Here is an 18,234-nt window from a genome sequence, read left to right as displayed (position 1 = left end):
AAGATGGCAACTGTTTTGCTTGTGGTTTAAGCTTCCTTCCCTCCCGGCCTTCTGCAGTTCCTGTGAGGTCATTTCCTGCCCAACCCTGTGCCACTTCCTGTGTGCCGACTTGTTGGAATCTGCTGTACAACCTCTCCACACTGAACATTGTCTCTCCAGCTCCTTGGACACACCTATTTAACCAGCAATTCTCATGGTATGCTATTACTGTTATCTTTACAGCGTCACAGTGAGCTTTTTACCACAGCATAATTTTAAAGAGCCATTTCATTTGTCTTTATGTGCTCAATAAACCTTTTTTTTATGGACCCTGTGGACAAATGCCTTATTTATACAGAAGAATAGTGTATATATCAGTCCATCCAGCTGAGCATAACTGTTTTCTAGTACCATCTAGTGACCACCCCTACCAACAGCGTTCTCGTTTGTCTTCTCGTCACTCCTCAATTCCTGGGAGTTTTTTTATGAGCAGCGAGGTCAAGGTGGCTGGACATGAATTCAATTTTCTTTTCCCTTTATACCAAGGCTGTAGCACCTGGATGTTGGTAATGTGCAGTTTATTTCTTCTGCTGTGATAGAGAAGGTGGGGGCTTGGTCTGTGGTGGCAGATTTATCTAGGCTTGGATACCCTGAAATGGCATGGAGCTTGCCAGGATAAAATAAACTTAAAAGAAGGACAGGAACCCTTTGATGCAGTATAATAAAGGTGTAAACTTGCATCACTAATCCTTAGCTGTGCATAACTGGGGTTAAAAAAAAAAAAAAACTTTCAACACATCAGAACTTTAAATGATTTCATCCAGCAAAGCACCAAAAAGACAGCCTTCCACAAAAACAGGCCTTCTTACGTATTACTCTGCTGTTCAGTAAGTCTGAATGCCCTGCACATCTGAACAGAGAGGAGGTTACCCAGAGACATAACTTGGCTTGTATACAGCACTGCATAGCAGATCAGGTTCAATGTGACTGCCATCTAGTCAATGCTGGGTGTTAACACCAACCACTCTCAGGTCCCCACATAGGGAATTCGAAAATGACTGCAGTAGAGACGAGTATAGTTTGAAAAGGAAACCCCCTTTGAGGAGTGTTTGAATGTTCAATTACTCACCGGAAGACTTCAAGCGGAGCAAGGACAGTGGATATTATATCTGAAATATTCCCATGTAGGTTTAACGTTGTGAGAGAAATCTGTATGGTCCATGCAAAGCGCAGAATGACATCCTGTATGATTGCACAGTAATAATAGGCCTAGAACAGGAAAAGGGAGAAAGTAGTAGCGTTTTAGATAGAGGACACAAAGATGAAAAATGACCAGAAACAACAAAGGAAGTCTACAGAGCTCTCACCTTCTGTGGATACACAATCTCTTCTCGCAGGAAAGTATTCTCACCGGCGTTCTTGTCAAACAAACCCCAGTCCATCTTCAAGTCCCAGATAAGCGTATATAATGAACTGATGACATAACTAACGATCCACAGGTAAAAGAACACCTGAGCATCCGAGTGATTATGAGCTGCAAGACAAAGAATACACGTGTGGGCTGCATTTCAATTACCTTGGCTGATATGTTAGTCATGCTAATGTAATCACACATGCATTCAGGGTCATGGCCTTTTTGACCCTTGGAACAGGATGATTTTTCATTTTGAAAAGGTGTCAGCTGTGCTATTAAAAAAAAAAAAAAAACATTTTGTAGTCTGTTCTGACATGTCACAGTTTATTTATTATTTATTTGGATGGTGATGACTGCATTATTTTTAACCAAGGAACAAGTGGAAATATACTGTCCAGTATCACATAGGCAGGATCTGTATATTGGATTAAAGTGGTACAGAACTTAATCAAATCTCACCTTTCAACTTAAATCTTTTTACTCCTTATGTTCCGATATGTGGCAAAACCAGTGAAAAGAAATCTGTGAAAGCTTGCTTAAAGTGATTCTAAAAGGTATTTTTTTTTACCTTAAAAATATAAATATTATACAGTAAAACCTTGGATTGCGAGCATAATTTGTTCCAGAAACATGATTGCAAACCAAAGAACTTGTATATCAAAGCAAATTTCCCCTTAAGAAATAATGGAAACTCAAATGATTCATTCCACAACCATTTATTCATAAGTCCTTCAGCTTGTAGTCCCATATAAAAAAAGATTATAGCAATGTGACCAAGTTGTGTAAACATAAAAAGTCCATCTACAAATGGCCATTTTCACAAGGGGATTGGAAGCAAAATCCAGCAGGAGCTACAGAGTATAAAAGAAAAGAGAGGCGCCTCCAAGTGTAGCAATATGGTTATATTGATGATTAAAAGAGACACATCCAAGTATGCAGGCATCTGGGGCAAGGCTGTTCACAGACGATCCTCCGCACCGCCGGCTCTCACCGCTGTCAGTCTGAAATCGTGACCGGGAAGTCTACCCTGCAGTAGAGCAATCTGAAAAGTGAGGCTTGAAGTGTATGTGGAGCGCAAAGTGGAAGAAATTACGTTGATGGCGACGAAAAGGATGGTCTATCTCAGGGGATAGACAACCTTGGACATCCAGCTGTTTTGAAACTACAAGTCCCATGAGACATTGCAAGACCCTGAGATTCACATGCATGACTCCTAGAGGCAGAGGCATGATGGGATTTGTAGTTTCACCACAGCTGGAGGGCCGAGGTTGCCTCCCCCTGGTCTATGTGGACCTGTTTTCTCCCGGATGCCCGCATGCTTAGATGTGCCTCTTAATCATCAACCATGTAAGTTTACTAAATGTTGTACCTTCAATAAATGTAACCATATTGTAACACTTAGCGGTGCCTCTCTTCTCTTTTATACTCAGTTGTGACATGACGCTACTCTTATAACAAGACATTGCTTGTATATCAAGTCACAATTTATTAAAAAATAAATAAAAATGCTCACCTTGCAAAACGCTCTCAAACCAAGGTTTTACTGTACTTGACTGCAAAACCATTGCACAGAGCAGCCCTGATCTTCCTTTCTTAGGTCCCCCGCCAGTGCTCCTGGCTCCCCACCCTTGCCAAGTGCCCCTATGCATTCAGAAGGCTTTTTATCTTAATGCAAAGAATGCATTAAGGTAAAAAAATAGAATATTTTTATTTACCTTTAGAACCATTTTAACACTCAGATTTGTGCAGAAGTGAATTGGCGCAGAGGAACAATATTTTCATATCTATGGTCATCTGAATGCTGAGTGTATACTTGGTCATCTAACACCTATTTGAGGAGTACAAATAACTTCCAATGTGCATATTAGGACCCATGGGTAATGGGTGTTTAAAGAACAACTCTTCCCATGCATCAATTCCTACATCCTTTGATTTCTATAGATGCTGTGGATGCAAACCAGCATGGTTGGACATTTTGTCTCCCCCTAGAATCTGAATGCTTACCATAAAGAAGTATTTTATCTCTGTACTTGTATAAATCGTACTCTAAATCTTACCTTAGATTATAACCCTAATTTTAAACATGACTACTCACATTGAGTTTAAACATTATTTGTATGGATATTTTTTTTTTTTAAGTATGCTACAGCCACTAGAGGGCATCACATGACAAAATGTACCAAGTATCTGACTGTTTTGAATCGATTTGTCAGAAAAATTAGGACACCTAGAACTTAGTATATGGTCACTGATACAAAATTGAGCCAGCATTATGTCTTATTAGACCGCTTTGCATCCTCTTTATATTATAGGTTGGCCTACCACAGGAGATTTACTCAGCTTTCCTACATCAACCATTCGAATACATACCTTGGCAACTAAAAAAGCATCATACTTACAACTATCAAAGTGACAGTAGTAGTAATAAGAAACCGTAGCAAAAAGCAGGCTGGAGTTAAGTGGTTAAAGCGGAGGTTCACCGGTAAAATGCTGTTTTTACCCTTAGATGGATGCTCATTTAGTCTAGGGGAATCGGCTAGTTGTTTTAAAATCCGAGCATTACTTACCGTTGTAGAGGGCGATCTTCTCCGCCACTTCCGGGTATGGGCTGCGGGACTGGGCGTTCCTTCTTGATTGACAGTCTTCCGACAGGTCTTCCGAAAGGCTTCCGACGGTCGCATCCATCGCGTCACGATTTTCCGAAAGTAGCCGAACGTCGGTGCGCAGGCGCAGTATAGAGCCGCACCGACGTTCGGCTTCTTTCGGCTATTCGTGACGCGATGGATGCGACCGTCAGAAGCCTGTCGAAAGACTGTCAATCAAGAAGGAACGCCCCCGAAGACCCATACCCGGAAGTGGCGGAGAAGATCGCCCTCTACAACGGTAAGTAATGCTCGGATTTTAAAACAACTAGCCGATTTCCCTAGACTAAATGAGCATCCATCTAAGGGTAAAAACAGCATTTATGGGTGAACTCCCGCTTTAAGGAAAATCTGTTTCTGTTGGAAATGAGGAAGGACAATGATACAACATAGGCTTATCCATCAGGGAGACAAGCAGTGTACATATAATGAATCACATATGTCACCAATATTGGGATTTCACAGCTAATCAGTCACAATGATGTCTCATATCTGGAGAGAATACACACACACACACACACACACACACACACACACACACACACACACACACACACACACACACACACACACACACACACACACGACTTTTACCATTGTGGGTTTGGTAGAGAGCAGCAAACGTGACCATGAAGAAAGTAGTGGAGTATTTGCCAGCATTCGCCAGGTGAGGAAAGGCTCTTTTAGTGTCTCTGTATCGTCGCAGGCACTGGATGAAACGCAGCCATGCTGGAATACACTGAACCACAGCTCGCACCCCATAAGAATACGTATTACACTTCCCAGTCGCTGTAAACAGAGGAGAGGATGTGAGACACAAGAATAAACAGATGAAATAAACCCACACTCTGATTCAGGCACCTGGACTGGCTATCATGACCAATGATGTCAACCTTATCCTTGTCCTCTGCTTTTAAACATCTAGTCTATATTTTATGTGATAGAGATTTAAAGAGAATTCGTCCTAAAATGAAGAAACTGCCTGAGAAACTTGAAAGAATATGATGTCTTCTAGATTGTAAGCTCTAACGAGCAGGGCCCTCTGATCATTCCTGTATTAAATTGTATTGTAACTATAATGTCTTCCCTGATGTTGTAAAGCGCTGCGTAAACTGTTGGCGCTATATAAATCCTGTATAATAATAATGTCCTCTCCCTTCCGGTTTTAGCCATGGGACAGGAAGTGAAGGGAAATCTCCCCAATGGGTCAGAGATAGCAAAAATTAAACCAACATGGGTTATAACCCTTACTCTATAAAGGTTTGTATTGCGGTCTGTGCCCATGTTAGGGAGATTGACCCTCTGTTTGTCCTGTTTACCATTATTAGTAAAAGTGAAAGTAAAAGAAAATCCCAAATGTTTGGTTGTCCGCAGAAAAGTAATGGGGGGGGGGGGGGTATCTCCCACGGGGGACACTGGGTCTGGTGACCTGGGGGCCCAAAGAAGTCCCTTAAGTTGCAGGGATTTCCTCTCGCTTCCTGCTTTGGCTATGGGACAGGAAGTGAAGGAAAATCTCCCCAATGGGATACAGAACAGATGGCAAAAAGAACTGACAGGCGTTATAACCCTCCCTTAAGCTATTCGAAATGAAAAACAAAAGTTTTGCCTATAGTTTTACTTTAACAATTCTTTGACGTAATTGGAACTGAATTGGTGTGCAAGAAGAGAATTTCTGTTAAGTATTTGACCTCTATCTTTCAACACTCGAACAAAAGACAAGGTATTGAGGCACCTGTGAGGTGTGACTGCCCTACAAGTATGTAGCCCAAAAGCCAAAGAATAGAGACTTCCATCAAAATCAGATGTTTAAACTTAATGACACAAAATGGGCTTGCACCAAATATGGGGGGGGGGGGGGTGGAAGCTGTTAGGACATCACATTCCTGACTATCATTCTGCAGTGAATCCGATTGTATATTTTCACTGAATCTCGGATTTGCTCTTTTTTTAGAATATTAGGGTTGCAACTGTGAGAAGGTAGGCAGAGAATTTGTAAACTTTCCCCCTTAAGCCCCGTACACACGATCAGGCTTTTGCCCAGCCAAACTCACATTGGAATTCCATCGGAGTTAAAGAGAACATGTTCTCCATCTAAACTCCAATGGAATTCCTCAGAGTATCCGATAAAATTATTCCGATGGGGCATGCACACAGTCGGAATGTCCGATGGAAAAAGGCCGTCTGAAATTCTGATCATGTGTACGGTGCTTTACCCTCTCTTCGCCCGACCCCTTTATTCTTTTATACACTTCTTTCCTGTTGTACACTCAATGCAACACTTCTCTTATATTTTCTAACACTGCAATATCTTTTTACAAAAGAAAGACATGTTTTGAGACATGTCAGCTAATTATATTTCCGTTGGGTCTCAAAGTAGATATCTGAGGTTTTCTATCTGTATTGATTTCAGTTCCCAGATCACATTGGACTAGTTATGCAAGATAAAAATAAATAAAAAACAGAAAACCCCTTCTATGCCTTTCCCCCCCCCCTACTGAACCATAGATATGTTTCAAAGTCCATGAAAGCACAATGCCCTCTGCACTTTTCTAACGCATCAGAAAAGGAAGGGTCTGGTTGAGGGTTGTGCACTATACTTTATGACATATCAATGGTACAACAATGCTTTGCAGGGAAAAATAACTTTATGAAGGTCTGTCTTGTTATTTCCATTGTTTCCCACCAGATCATGCTTTTCTTTTACCCGCCAATATCAATTGAAATTAAGAATTGAAGACATTCTAAAACAATGCACAACAAGCAAGAAAAAAAAAGGGGAGCTAGCATTAAAAGAAACAAGGTGGAGGTGGGGAGAATGGTTTCCCAAACCAATTGACAAGAACTCACAATCCCATCAAAAGAAGCAGATTAAAACAAAGAACATGTATGGTAGAGGGTGGTCCCTCTTCCAAATATAGGGATTTTAGATGTGAGGTGTCAATTGTAGTAATAGGGTAAGCACACAAATTTAACAAAAAGGTTTAATATATGTATAAATAGTTCATAAAAAACATGTATTGCATGAAATAGACCACAATAGTTACAAAGCAGCGATAAAGTATTTGGTGCAGAATGCCAACTAGTTTCGCACTTTCGTGCTTCGTCAGGGCCTTGCAACGTTAGCCTTTATGGATATAGTCTTAATATCTTAATATCCACGCATCTAACGGCCAAGTGGATCTGGCTTCCACTGGCCATTGCCCGGCTCGCCCCTGCCGTCCATGCCGCCAGGATCTTCTGGACTGCATTCTATTCAGTCAGTGACAGAATTGGTAAGCACACAGTTACCATGCTTTTCTCTTTATTTTGATACTAAAATGTATGATGTATTACAATGTATTAACTGTATGTGTACTAACGGCATATTTTTATGTCACACACAGACCACTATATCCATAAAGGCTAAAGTTGCAAGGCCCTGACGAAGCACGAAAGTGCGAAACTAGTTGGCATTCTGCACCAAATACTTTATCGCTGCTTTGTAACTATTGTGGTCTATTTCATGCAATACGTGTTTTTTATTAACTATTTATACATACTGTATTTGCTGGCGTATAAGACTGCCTTTTACACTTAGAAAAACTGGCCAAAAAGCAGGGGTCGTCTTATACGCCGGGTCAGCTGCTCGATGTGCGGTAATACTGTATGTAGCTTTGGCTACATACAGTATATACCGTTTAGCCAATCCCAGTGAGCGATGTATTCAAATGAATACAGAGCATGCTCGGATTGGAGTAACAACCTCTGCCAATCCGTGCAGGCTACATACAGTAGCCTGTCCGGATTGGTTTTGAGAGTCAGAGAGGCGCGGGCTGATGATGTTACAGCGTCTACCCATCCAAGCAGGCTTTGTATTCATTAATAGAATACATTGCTCGCCGTGATTGGCTCCAGCAAGAATGAAGAAAGATATGGCTCCAGAAGGAAGAAATATGAAGCCTAGGAAGGGGGCTCGTCTTATACGGTGAGTACAGGCAAAACATCTTAAAAAAAACTGTAAAATTAGGGGGTCGTCTTATACGCCCAGTCGCCTTATACACCGGAAAATACGGTATATTAAACCTTTTCGTTAAATTTGTAAACCTCGTTGTTTGGTGTGCTTACCCTATTACTACAATTGACACCTCACATCTAAAATCCCTATATTTGGAAGAGGGACCACCCTCTACCATACATGTTCTTTGTTTTAAGGAGCTAGCATTGTTTTTTTACCAGCACTGATGAGTCCATTGTCATTCTTCCAGTTCAGCTCAAAGCTGTAGAAGCAGATCATGAACTCCAGGTCCATAAGTATCACTGCAAGACTGTTGAGTTGGTCGGCCAGCCAGAAATCTGCAAAGCCCACTTTATGGAAGGGGGCAGTAAACACTCGGAACTAGTATGAGAAAAAAAATAAAAACCAGATCAAAAAAGACAGAAGAGGATAAAAACACAAGAGCAGAAACAAAAAACACATGAGACGGGTTTTAAGAGATATACAAGCTCAAAACCACCAACTGGTTGGAAAATTAGCATCAAATCTGAAGTATGAAATTAGTAATGTAAGTGGCCCCTTCTACACAACTATACTAAAAATATAGAAAGCATGAAAGTCAAACACTTTGGTCTTTTTTCAGAACTTTGAAGGTTGCTGCAGTAAATTATCGCACATCATGCACAAGGAAATAAGACCGCTGATTCCATTTGAATTGGTTGCCAATGCAAAACAAGGGTCCAAAAGGAACGTACACAACCCTTTTAACACTGCACACTATAATGCTGCGTTGCAGTGCAGGTGTTGTTTCAGGGTTAGTTTGTGTATTACAGTATTTTACAGCAACACATAATTGTGAATGGGCAATTATGTTTAATGTTCTTTTGTGCAATGGAATAAAAACCAATAAACAGCCTATGATGTAGTTATAGAGTAGAAAACATTACAGATAGGAAAACGGATTCTGTTTCTTGTTCTGTTTAGACATATTCAGCTAGGATATGCTGAAGACTGGGTCCAAGCATCTTAGCCTTGGTAAGGGTAACCATAACACAACCTTGGATAGTACATACTGTAATCCATACATATCAAAAATCAATGGGAACGCAAGTTGAGAGAGTAGAACAACAGGCTTTTGCCAAATGGCTTCTGTAGCACTCACCAATAACTTAAGCAGCCAAAATCGAGACTTGTAGTAGAAGGTCTTTGTGGGGTTGATGAGAAAAAGCAACATGAAGCCATACAAGACCAGTGGATTCACCTGCATTGGCAAATAGATGTGATGTCCAAAGACACAGGAGAATAGACTGAGGCACCACAGCATGCCAAGGAATCCCGCAAGCTGAAACAGACACAGAACTGTTATAGACCTATATAAACACATTAAATACACAATAAATGACAAAATAATGTAAAGCTTTGTTTAAAAATTATCAGCTCACACACCAAATTATAAATAGAATGCAACATTTACATAAAAGACCATTGTGATCTTTTGGTAATACACTATCACAGTGACGGCGAACCTTGGCACCCCAGATGTTTTGGAACTACATTTCCCATGATGCTCAACTATACTGCAGAGTGCATGAGCATCATGGGAAACATAGTTCCAAATCATCTGGAGTGCCAAGGTTCGCCATCACTGCACTATCAGGTCCTTTCATCTATTACAATGAAATATCAATACTCGCTCTACACCATGTTCAAACAAAATATTCACACATTTTATAATGCAATTTTCTTCCTAAAATAATAATTTTAACCCTTTCGCCACCAGGCACTGTGCTCAATTTTGTATACCTCAGGTGGCCAGACCATTTTTGCAATTTATCCTTTGGTTTTTTATTTTTCACTTATAACTTTCAGAGTTTGTAAAAGAACCACCAAACCATATTTTTTTGAAAGCCCATGATCAGTAGAATAAAAAGAAGGCGCTACTGATTTTTTCAGACCACGCGGTATTTGTGCAAATATTTATCAAACCAATATATTTGCAAAAAATACATTAAAACCATTTATTTTTTTAAAAGGTGTTTATTTTCCATTATAAACAACCAAACAGAAATTAAAGGGGTTGTAAAGGTACATTTTTTTTTACCTTAGTGCAGTCCTCCTTCACTTACCTCATCTTTCGATTTTTCTTTTAAATGTCCTTATTTCTTCTGAGAAATCCTCACTTCCTGTTCTTCTGTCTAAATCCACACAGTAATGCAAGGCTTTCTCCCTGGTGTGGAGGGTCATGCTCGCCCCCTCCCTTGAGGGGGGAGGTGGCGAGCAGGAGAGTCAGTTCAGGATCAGTTCACCTTTAGTAACATGTTACACCAGTATTTAGGGCGTGATATGTTACTGTGCAGCACCCCACACACCCCCCTGTTGCAGTGGGCAGGGCTCCCTCTTCCCCACAGCCATAGTCACATTTTAAAATCAGCGCAGCTGAGAAGGGCTTCATCAACATAGTCGCACCATTCATTCACAGCAACCTGTGAATGAATGAACGAACTGCAAAGTCCTGTCTGCAACTACGGCTCATCAGCACCCTCATAGTTCACCAACGTTTCTTCCAGCATTCAAACAGAAAGCTGGAGGCATTGTATGCAGGAGTCTGAAATTGCATCCGTAATCTACTGATCGCAGGTACAATGCTCTGAAAGCTCCTGTGAAAAAAGTAATGATAAATGCATATTAATTTCCTGCAAAAAATGGGAGGCGGGAGCTTGGCTTGGCTTGGATGTGCTGCAATGACACCATTCTTATAATTGAAATACCCATTTGATCTTTTTATGTTTGACAGAGACCCAGAACAACTATACACAAGGATTTAGGACTTTCTTCAACTGAATACTTGTTCCAGGATAGCAATGCAAAGTATTGAAGCCATGGCACTATTCTTCCAAGGGCTTCCGTGGCAGACCTGTATTTCTCTCATTACATGTTTAAATTGCATACAAACACATGGAAGTATTCCAATATAAAATAACAATCTAAACGAGAATTACACACAGAACACAAGTCAACCTTGCAAGGCTATGAAAAAAATAAATGTAATGTTTATGTTCTAATGTAAGCATCAATCTTGTACAGACAGCTTAATTTATATGTATGGAGGTAGGCACTGCATTCGCTGAAGCCTTCTGTGTAACCACAGAAACAGTATTTTCCAGAAGAAAAATAAAAAAGCTGTGCTGACAATAGCACTTACACTATTAGTAATATATATATAGCAATACCCTAAGACCCCATATACACACTATTAGATTTTCTGCAGATATTTGTCTTCAGATTTACCAAAACAATGTAGTGCAAGTGCCTCCATGATTGCATACAAATTGAAACTCTTAAGGTTTGATTTCATATGTATGGTTTTGGTAAATCTGAAGACAAAAATCTGCAGAAAATCTAATAGTATGTATGGGACTTAACCCATGGCTCCACTCCAGATAACAGGGGCAACCTAGGTGCTGGCTACCACAGCCTGTTTCCGCTCTCAGCCAAAAATAAATGTAAGCTACACTCCAAAACTTTGCTCTTCTTTCTATTTAATTTGTCAGAAGATGAAAACTGCATATATTAAAGTCTCCACCCGAAACCACCTTCCTTGATGAATTTCACCACTGCTGGCTTGCTGACAAGGATAGAGGTTACTTCCCCTATACGTGTGAGCAAGCCAGCAGTGCTGAAATGGATCAAGGAAGGTGTTTTCGGGTGGAGACATTAATGTATAGTAATACCCCAGAGGTGTTTGGCATTTCTTTTACCATCAATGAACGCACCTGCACATTTGCGAATGTGCCCATGCAGACAATTTAGCACTTTTTATGCACAGCATTAAAAAAAAATAGCACAGGCATGCGTTCCCGGAGATGCGTTTTTTTTCTGTGCAAATGTGCATAAATACATAAAAACATGCACAAACGCCCTCCTATGCATGGACATTTATGCTAATGGTTGGAATACATGAATATTCTAGCCAGCAGAATGATTTTATGCACAAAAACTTCTAAACGCCATATGCATAAAAACACACTTAAACACAAGTGAAAAAATTGGGAATTCAAGGCATTTTCTGTCAACTTTAAAGGGTTACTGATCCCAGGACTGTGCATTCACTATATCTGGTCTCCCACAGTACATGCAAATTATTTAGCAAATATAAAAAGGAGTGTCTGGTTAAAGCTTGTAGGAGTTTTTCTTCTACTCTGACTGGCCTATACTGCTGCAGGACCCCTGACCTTATGTCGGGACAGTGCTGATTGGCCCAGTGTCGATCACATGCACCCTCTCAAGAAAGAAAGGAGAAAAAAAAAACTCTAGCAATACACGCCAACATGTGTAGAGTGTCCCCAAAGATCTGTACTATCAGGAGATTGATTGGGAATGGTGGAAGAAGGGGAGGATCAGAGAAGAAGGGATCAAAAATACTTTTTTACACAATGCAGAGGATTAACCCCTTAGGTTCCACAGCGAGTAGAACAAGTATGCTTTCCTGCATACAGGGAGTGCAGAATTATTAGGCAAGTTGTATTTTTGAGGATTAATTTTATTATTGAACAACCATGTTCTCAATGAACCCAAAAAACTCATTAATATCAAAGCTGAATATTTTTGGAAGTAGTTTTTAGTTTGTTTTTAGTTTTAGCTATTTTAGGGGATATCTGTGTGTGCAGGTGACTATTACTGTGCATAATTATTAGGCAACTTAACAAAAAAAAAAATATATACCCATTTCAATTATTATTTTTACCAGTGAAACAATATAACATCTCAACATCACAAATATACATTTCTGACATTCAAAAACAAAACAAAAACAAATCAGTGACCAATATAGCCACCTTTCTTTGCAAGGACACTCAAAAGCCTGCCATCCATGGATTCTGTCAGTGTTTTGATCTGTTCACCATCAACATTGCGTGCAGCAGCAACAAACAGCCTCCCAGACACTGTTCAGAGAGGTGTACTGTTTTCCCTCCTTGTAAATCTCACATTTGATGATGGACCACAGGTTCTCAATGGGGTTCCGATCAGGTGAACAAGGAGGCCATGTCATTAGTTTTTCTTCTTTTATACCCTTTCTTGCCAGCCACGCTGTGGAGTACTTGGACGCGTGTGATGGAGCATTGTCCTGCATGAAAATCATGTTTTTCTTGAAGGATGCAGACTTCTTCCTGTACCACTGCTTGAAGAAGGTGTCTTCCAGAAACTGCCAGTAGGACTGGGAGTTGAGCTTGACTCCATCCTCAACCCGAAAAGGCCCCACAAGCTCATCTTTGATGATACCAGCCCAAACCAGTACTCCACCTCCACCTTGCTGGCGTCTGAGTCGGACTGGAGCTCTCTGCCCTTTACCAATCGGCCACGGGCCCATCCATCTGGCCCATCAAGACTCACTCTCATTTCATCAGTCCATAAAACCTTAGAAAAATCAGTCTTGAGATATTTCTTGGCCCAGTCTTGACGTTTCAGCTTGTGTGTCTTGTTCAGTGGTGGTCGTCTTTCAGCCTTTCTTACCTTGTCCATGTCTCTGAGTATTGCACACCTTGTGCTTTTGGGCACTCCAGTGATGTTGCAGCTCTGAAATATGGCCAAACTGGTGGCAAGTGGCATCTTGGCAGCTGCACGCTTGACTTTTCTCAGTTCATGGGCAGTTATTTTGCGCCTTGGTTTTTTCCACACCTTCTTGCGACCCTGTTGACTATTTTGAATGAAACGCTTGATTGTTCGATGATCACGCTTCAGAAGCTTTGCAATTTTAAGAGTGCTGGCATCCCTCTGCAAGATATCTCACTATTTTTGACTTTTCTGAGCCTGTCAAGTCCTTCTTTTGACCCATTTTGCCAAAGGAAAGAAGTTGACTAATATTATGCACACCTGATATAGGGTGTTGATGTCATTAGACCACACCCCTTCTCATTACAGAGATGCACATCACCTAATATGCTTAATTGGTAGTAGGCTTTCGAGCCTATACAGCTTGGAGTAAAGACAACATGCATAAAGAGGATGATGTGGTCAAAATACTCATTTGCCTAATAATTCTGCACTCCCTGTATAGAGACTGATTTTACTGTTGTGGGTTTAGTAACAGTTTAAGTAGCATAAATGAATATGCCTGTGTGCCTGAGGCTATAGAGCAGGGGTCTTAAACTGGCGGCCATCCAGCTGTTGCCAAACTACGAGTCCCATCATGCCTCTGCCCGGGATTAATGCTTGTAACGGTCAGCCTTGCAATGCCTCATTGGGACTTATAGTTATGCAACAGCTGGCGGGCCGCCAGTTTGAGAATCCTGCTCTATAGCCTCAGGCACACGGGCATATTCAGAAGAGACCCTGTCATATTCAGTTTTGAAACCCCTGCCATAGAGTATTATACATAATATAGGAAACAACTGGGTAAATGTTAAAAATAAGAATAGCAATGCTTAGTGATATGATAGGGGAGTTAACTTTGATGAAACAAATCATGTATAAAAAAGTAATTCTGTTAGTGCACCAAACCAAGAAACAAAATAAAAAATAAATAAATAAAAAAAGTCCCATTACTGTGACCTGTATTAGAAAAATAATGAATGTAACTGACTGAGGTGGGCAAGAACGCCAGTCTCTACAAATGGAACCTGAGACCTAGAATTTGACTCGATCACACCTTTGCATTCTGGAGACAAAGCCCCAATTCGGCCAACACTGCCATGTGTTTATTGGAAAAGACAAAGCACAGTGGACAGAAAAGATGAAACACAGGAATGAACACTATTTATAGCAGCGTATATCCCAACACAACTAGTTGCTTCTGATCCACTCATAAGGAATGTCCATTACTTTATCCTCAAAGTGGGAACTCCGCTGTTATAGCAACCACACGGGCAGGGCTGCGCACAGAAAAATCAAAGCCTTCCCAGGTTGTCCGAGTTACTTTCTAGACTGTATTCTGTAATTGGCCATCAATTATTCATTATACAATGCTTAATAGGGGCTTCCACAGGAGATGAACTTAATTTACCGTCTTGAACGTGCCTCCTGCAGCTTTTACATTCTAGTGTTATTCTTTCTTTTTAATCATAGGTTGTATTATCAGGTGGTACCTAGGATAAGCGGAGTATGTTTAGATAAAAGGATATTGATTGTGAACAGCAGATCTGCACTTATGCTACAGGACAAACTACCGTATTTATCGGCGTATATCCGCGCACTATTTTGCCCTGAAAATCAGGGCAAAATCGTGGGTGCGCGGTATACGCCGATACCCGCCACGGGTATTGAATACTGCGCTGACATATACCGAGCGCAGTACACTCGTGTATCTTCGGGCAGTCTCGGCGCCTCTCACGCTGACGTCCTGAGCATACAGGACGTCAGAGCGAGAGTTGACGAGCCTGCCCGACGATACACGAGTGTACAGCGCTCGGTATATGTCAGCGCAGGTATTCAAACTCGCGCGGGAAACGAGCGGGGAGGACGCCACAGAAGGACGCCGGACCCGACGAAGAGGACACCCGAAGCCGCAGAAGGACGCCGGACCCGACGAAGAGTACACCCGAAGCCGCAGAAGGACGCCGGACCCGACGAAGAGTACACCCGAAGCCGCAGAAGGAAGCCGGACCCGACGAAGAGTACACCCGAAGCCGCAGAAGGAAGCCGGACCCGACGAAGAGGACACCCGAAGCCGCAGAAGGACGCCGGACCCGACGAGGCCGCCAATGGACGCCGCGCAAGACACCAAAACTGTAAGTACAAAAAAACGTATTTTCCACAGGATTCACGGCAACTTTAGGGGTGCGCGGTATACGCGGGAGCGCGTTATACCATGATAAATACGGTAATATAAAAACCAGGTCCATAAATGAATCAATCCGAAGGAGGCAAGTTATAGAATTCTTTCTGACCTTCACAACCCCTTTAAACCTGAATTTCCTTTTCTCCTGTTGACTGAACAGAGGCATGTGTCTGAAATAAACACTAAAGGCCAGACTGTCAACAAGAAAAATCACGGCAAATGTCAGGGGGAATGGGGGCAAGTGACGTACAAATGATTTATTTAGCACTGTCATTTTTGGCACTATACAACATATGCATTGCAACCAAGGGCAAGACTGATATGCAAAACCTCTGAATGACTGTGAAGCATAATAAGAGTAACTAAAAGCTGCTGTTGGAGTAATAGCCCAGGCTACAGAGGCTTACAGTCAAAGACTAAAAAAAACAAGTCCTCTTTAATTATCTCTAGTCAAGTATAATGCACTCAATTTGCAGACCTGCAATAAAACCATCACATTACAGCCATGGTTGTTTACTATTTTTATGGTATTATTCATTGCCATTGTAAAGACATGTGCATGAATGCTTACCTCAAACAGATGCTGATGTGAGAGGTTGTTACGAGGGTTGAGCTCAAATATGAGGACGTGATTGACGCCAGCTTGTCTCCATCCATAAGTATTGATCCCCAGAAGAAAAAGGAATTCCACCAGCAGGAAACCACCCCTGTAAATGCGCACCAAAGGCCAGACATCTGTAATTTTATACCTCTCGTAACCTGCAAGGGACAAAATTATGACAGATGTTTGTCTCTTACACACAGCGCACCGCAGACATTTTAAGTGATACTACAGCCACATGGCAACCTTTTCTATCTTGCTCATGGGAGCAATTTTCTTAAGAACAGCAGATTTCTATGTATTAACTGCCCAAACACATGCAGATTGAACAAACCTAGCAACTTGTCAGCTGTCAGTGGCCTGGCCCGCAACAGATTTAGGTGTGAACTAGAGGTAGACCGATATGGGTTTTTCTTTGGCCGATGCGGATATTTAGAAATTGGGGTGGCCAACGGCCGATATATGATGCCGATTTTTGTGGCCAATATTTTAGGCCGATTAAAAAAAATTAAAAAATCGGCAGGTATCACTGGTTTGGAACTGACAGATGGCACTAGCAGGTGGCACTGGTTTGGAACGGACAGGTGGCACTGGTTTGGAACGGACAGGTGGCACTGGTTTGGAACGGACAGGTGGCACTGGTTTGGAACGGACAGGTGGCACTGGTTTGGAACGGACAGGTGGCACTGGTTTGGAACGGACAGGTGGCACTGGTTTGGAACGGACAGGTGGCACTGGTTTGGAACGGACAGGTGGCACTGGTTTGGAACGGACAGGTGGCACTGGTTTGGAACGGACAGGTGGCACTGGTTTGGAACGGACAGGTGGCACTGGTTTGGAACGGACAGGTGGCACTGGTTTGGAACGGACAGGTGGCACTGGTTTGGAACGGACAGGTGGCACTGGTTTGGAACGGACAGGTGGCACTGGTTTGGAACGGACAGGTGGCACTGGTTTGGAACGGACAGGTGGCACTGGTTTGGAACGGACAGGTGGCACTGGTTTGGAACGGAACGGACAGGTGGCACTGGTTTGGAACGGACAGGTGGCACTGGTTTGGAACGGACAGGTGGCACTGGTTTGGAACGGACAGGTGGCACTGGTTTGGAACGGACAGGTGGCACTGGTTTGGAACGGACAGGTGGCACTGGTTTGGAACGGACAGGTGGCACTGGTTTGGAACGGACAGGTGGCACTGGTTTGGAACTGACAGGTGGCACTGGTTTGGAACTGACAGGTGGCACTGGTTTGGAACTGACAGGTGGCACTGGTTTGGAACTGACAGGTGGCACTGGTTTGGAACTGACAGGTGGCACTGGTTTGGAACTGACAGGTGGCACTGGTTTGGCACTGGCAGGTGGCACTATTGGCACTGGCAGGTGGCACTGGTTTGGAACTAGTTTGGAACTGACAGATGGCACTAGTTTGGGACAGATGGCACTGGCAGGTGGCACTGGCAATTGGAACTGGTTGGCACTGGCAAGTGACATTGGCTGGCACTGGTGGGCGACACTGGCTGGCAGTGGTTGGCACTGGCGGGATGGCACTGACAGGTGGCACTGGCTGGTGGCAGCGATTTGCTATGGCACAGGTTTCACACTAAGCCTGGGCAGGTGACAAGTCTGGAAATTGGTCCCCAAGTCCCCAAGGCTGTGCCTCTTCATGGGTTTTTGATACAGTTTCATGATTCATGTGTTTTTTGCAGAAGGAGACTGGTTGTTAAACGAAAAGCTCTACCAGAAAACACATGCATGTGCACATTTTCCACCTTGCACTGCCATTGATGTCTATAGGGTCAAAATTGCACCATCAAAAAAGTACCTGCACCTCTTCCAAAAATGCACTGCAGGA

At 42.3% G+C, this 18,234-nt stretch overlaps 1 protein-coding gene across 1 annotated transcript in view; it reads right to left on the bottom strand.

Annotated features, from left to right (window-relative positions):
• XPR1 (xenotropic and polytropic retrovirus receptor 1) overlaps nt 1-18,234 on the bottom strand; it is a 187,494-nt gene that overhangs the window by 8,786 nt on the left and 160,474 nt on the right. Inside the window, 6 exon segments of the mRNA XM_040360240.1 lie at nt 1,109-1,248; nt 1,347-1,513; nt 4,630-4,824; nt 8,248-8,410; nt 9,171-9,350; nt 16,354-16,541. Coding sequence (XP_040216174.1) covers nt 1,109-1,248; nt 1,347-1,513; nt 4,630-4,824; nt 8,248-8,410; nt 9,171-9,350; nt 16,354-16,541 — 1,033 coding nt within the window.

The sequence above is a fragment of the Rana temporaria genome, chromosome 7 (assembly GCF_905171775.1).
Source record: "Rana temporaria chromosome 7, aRanTem1.1, whole genome shotgun sequence".
In the NCBI taxonomy this organism is placed as follows: domain Eukaryota; kingdom Metazoa; phylum Chordata; class Amphibia; order Anura; family Ranidae; genus Rana; species Rana temporaria.
Note: the sequence above shows the minus strand (reverse complement) of the source record. Positions and strands in the feature narration are given on the sequence as shown.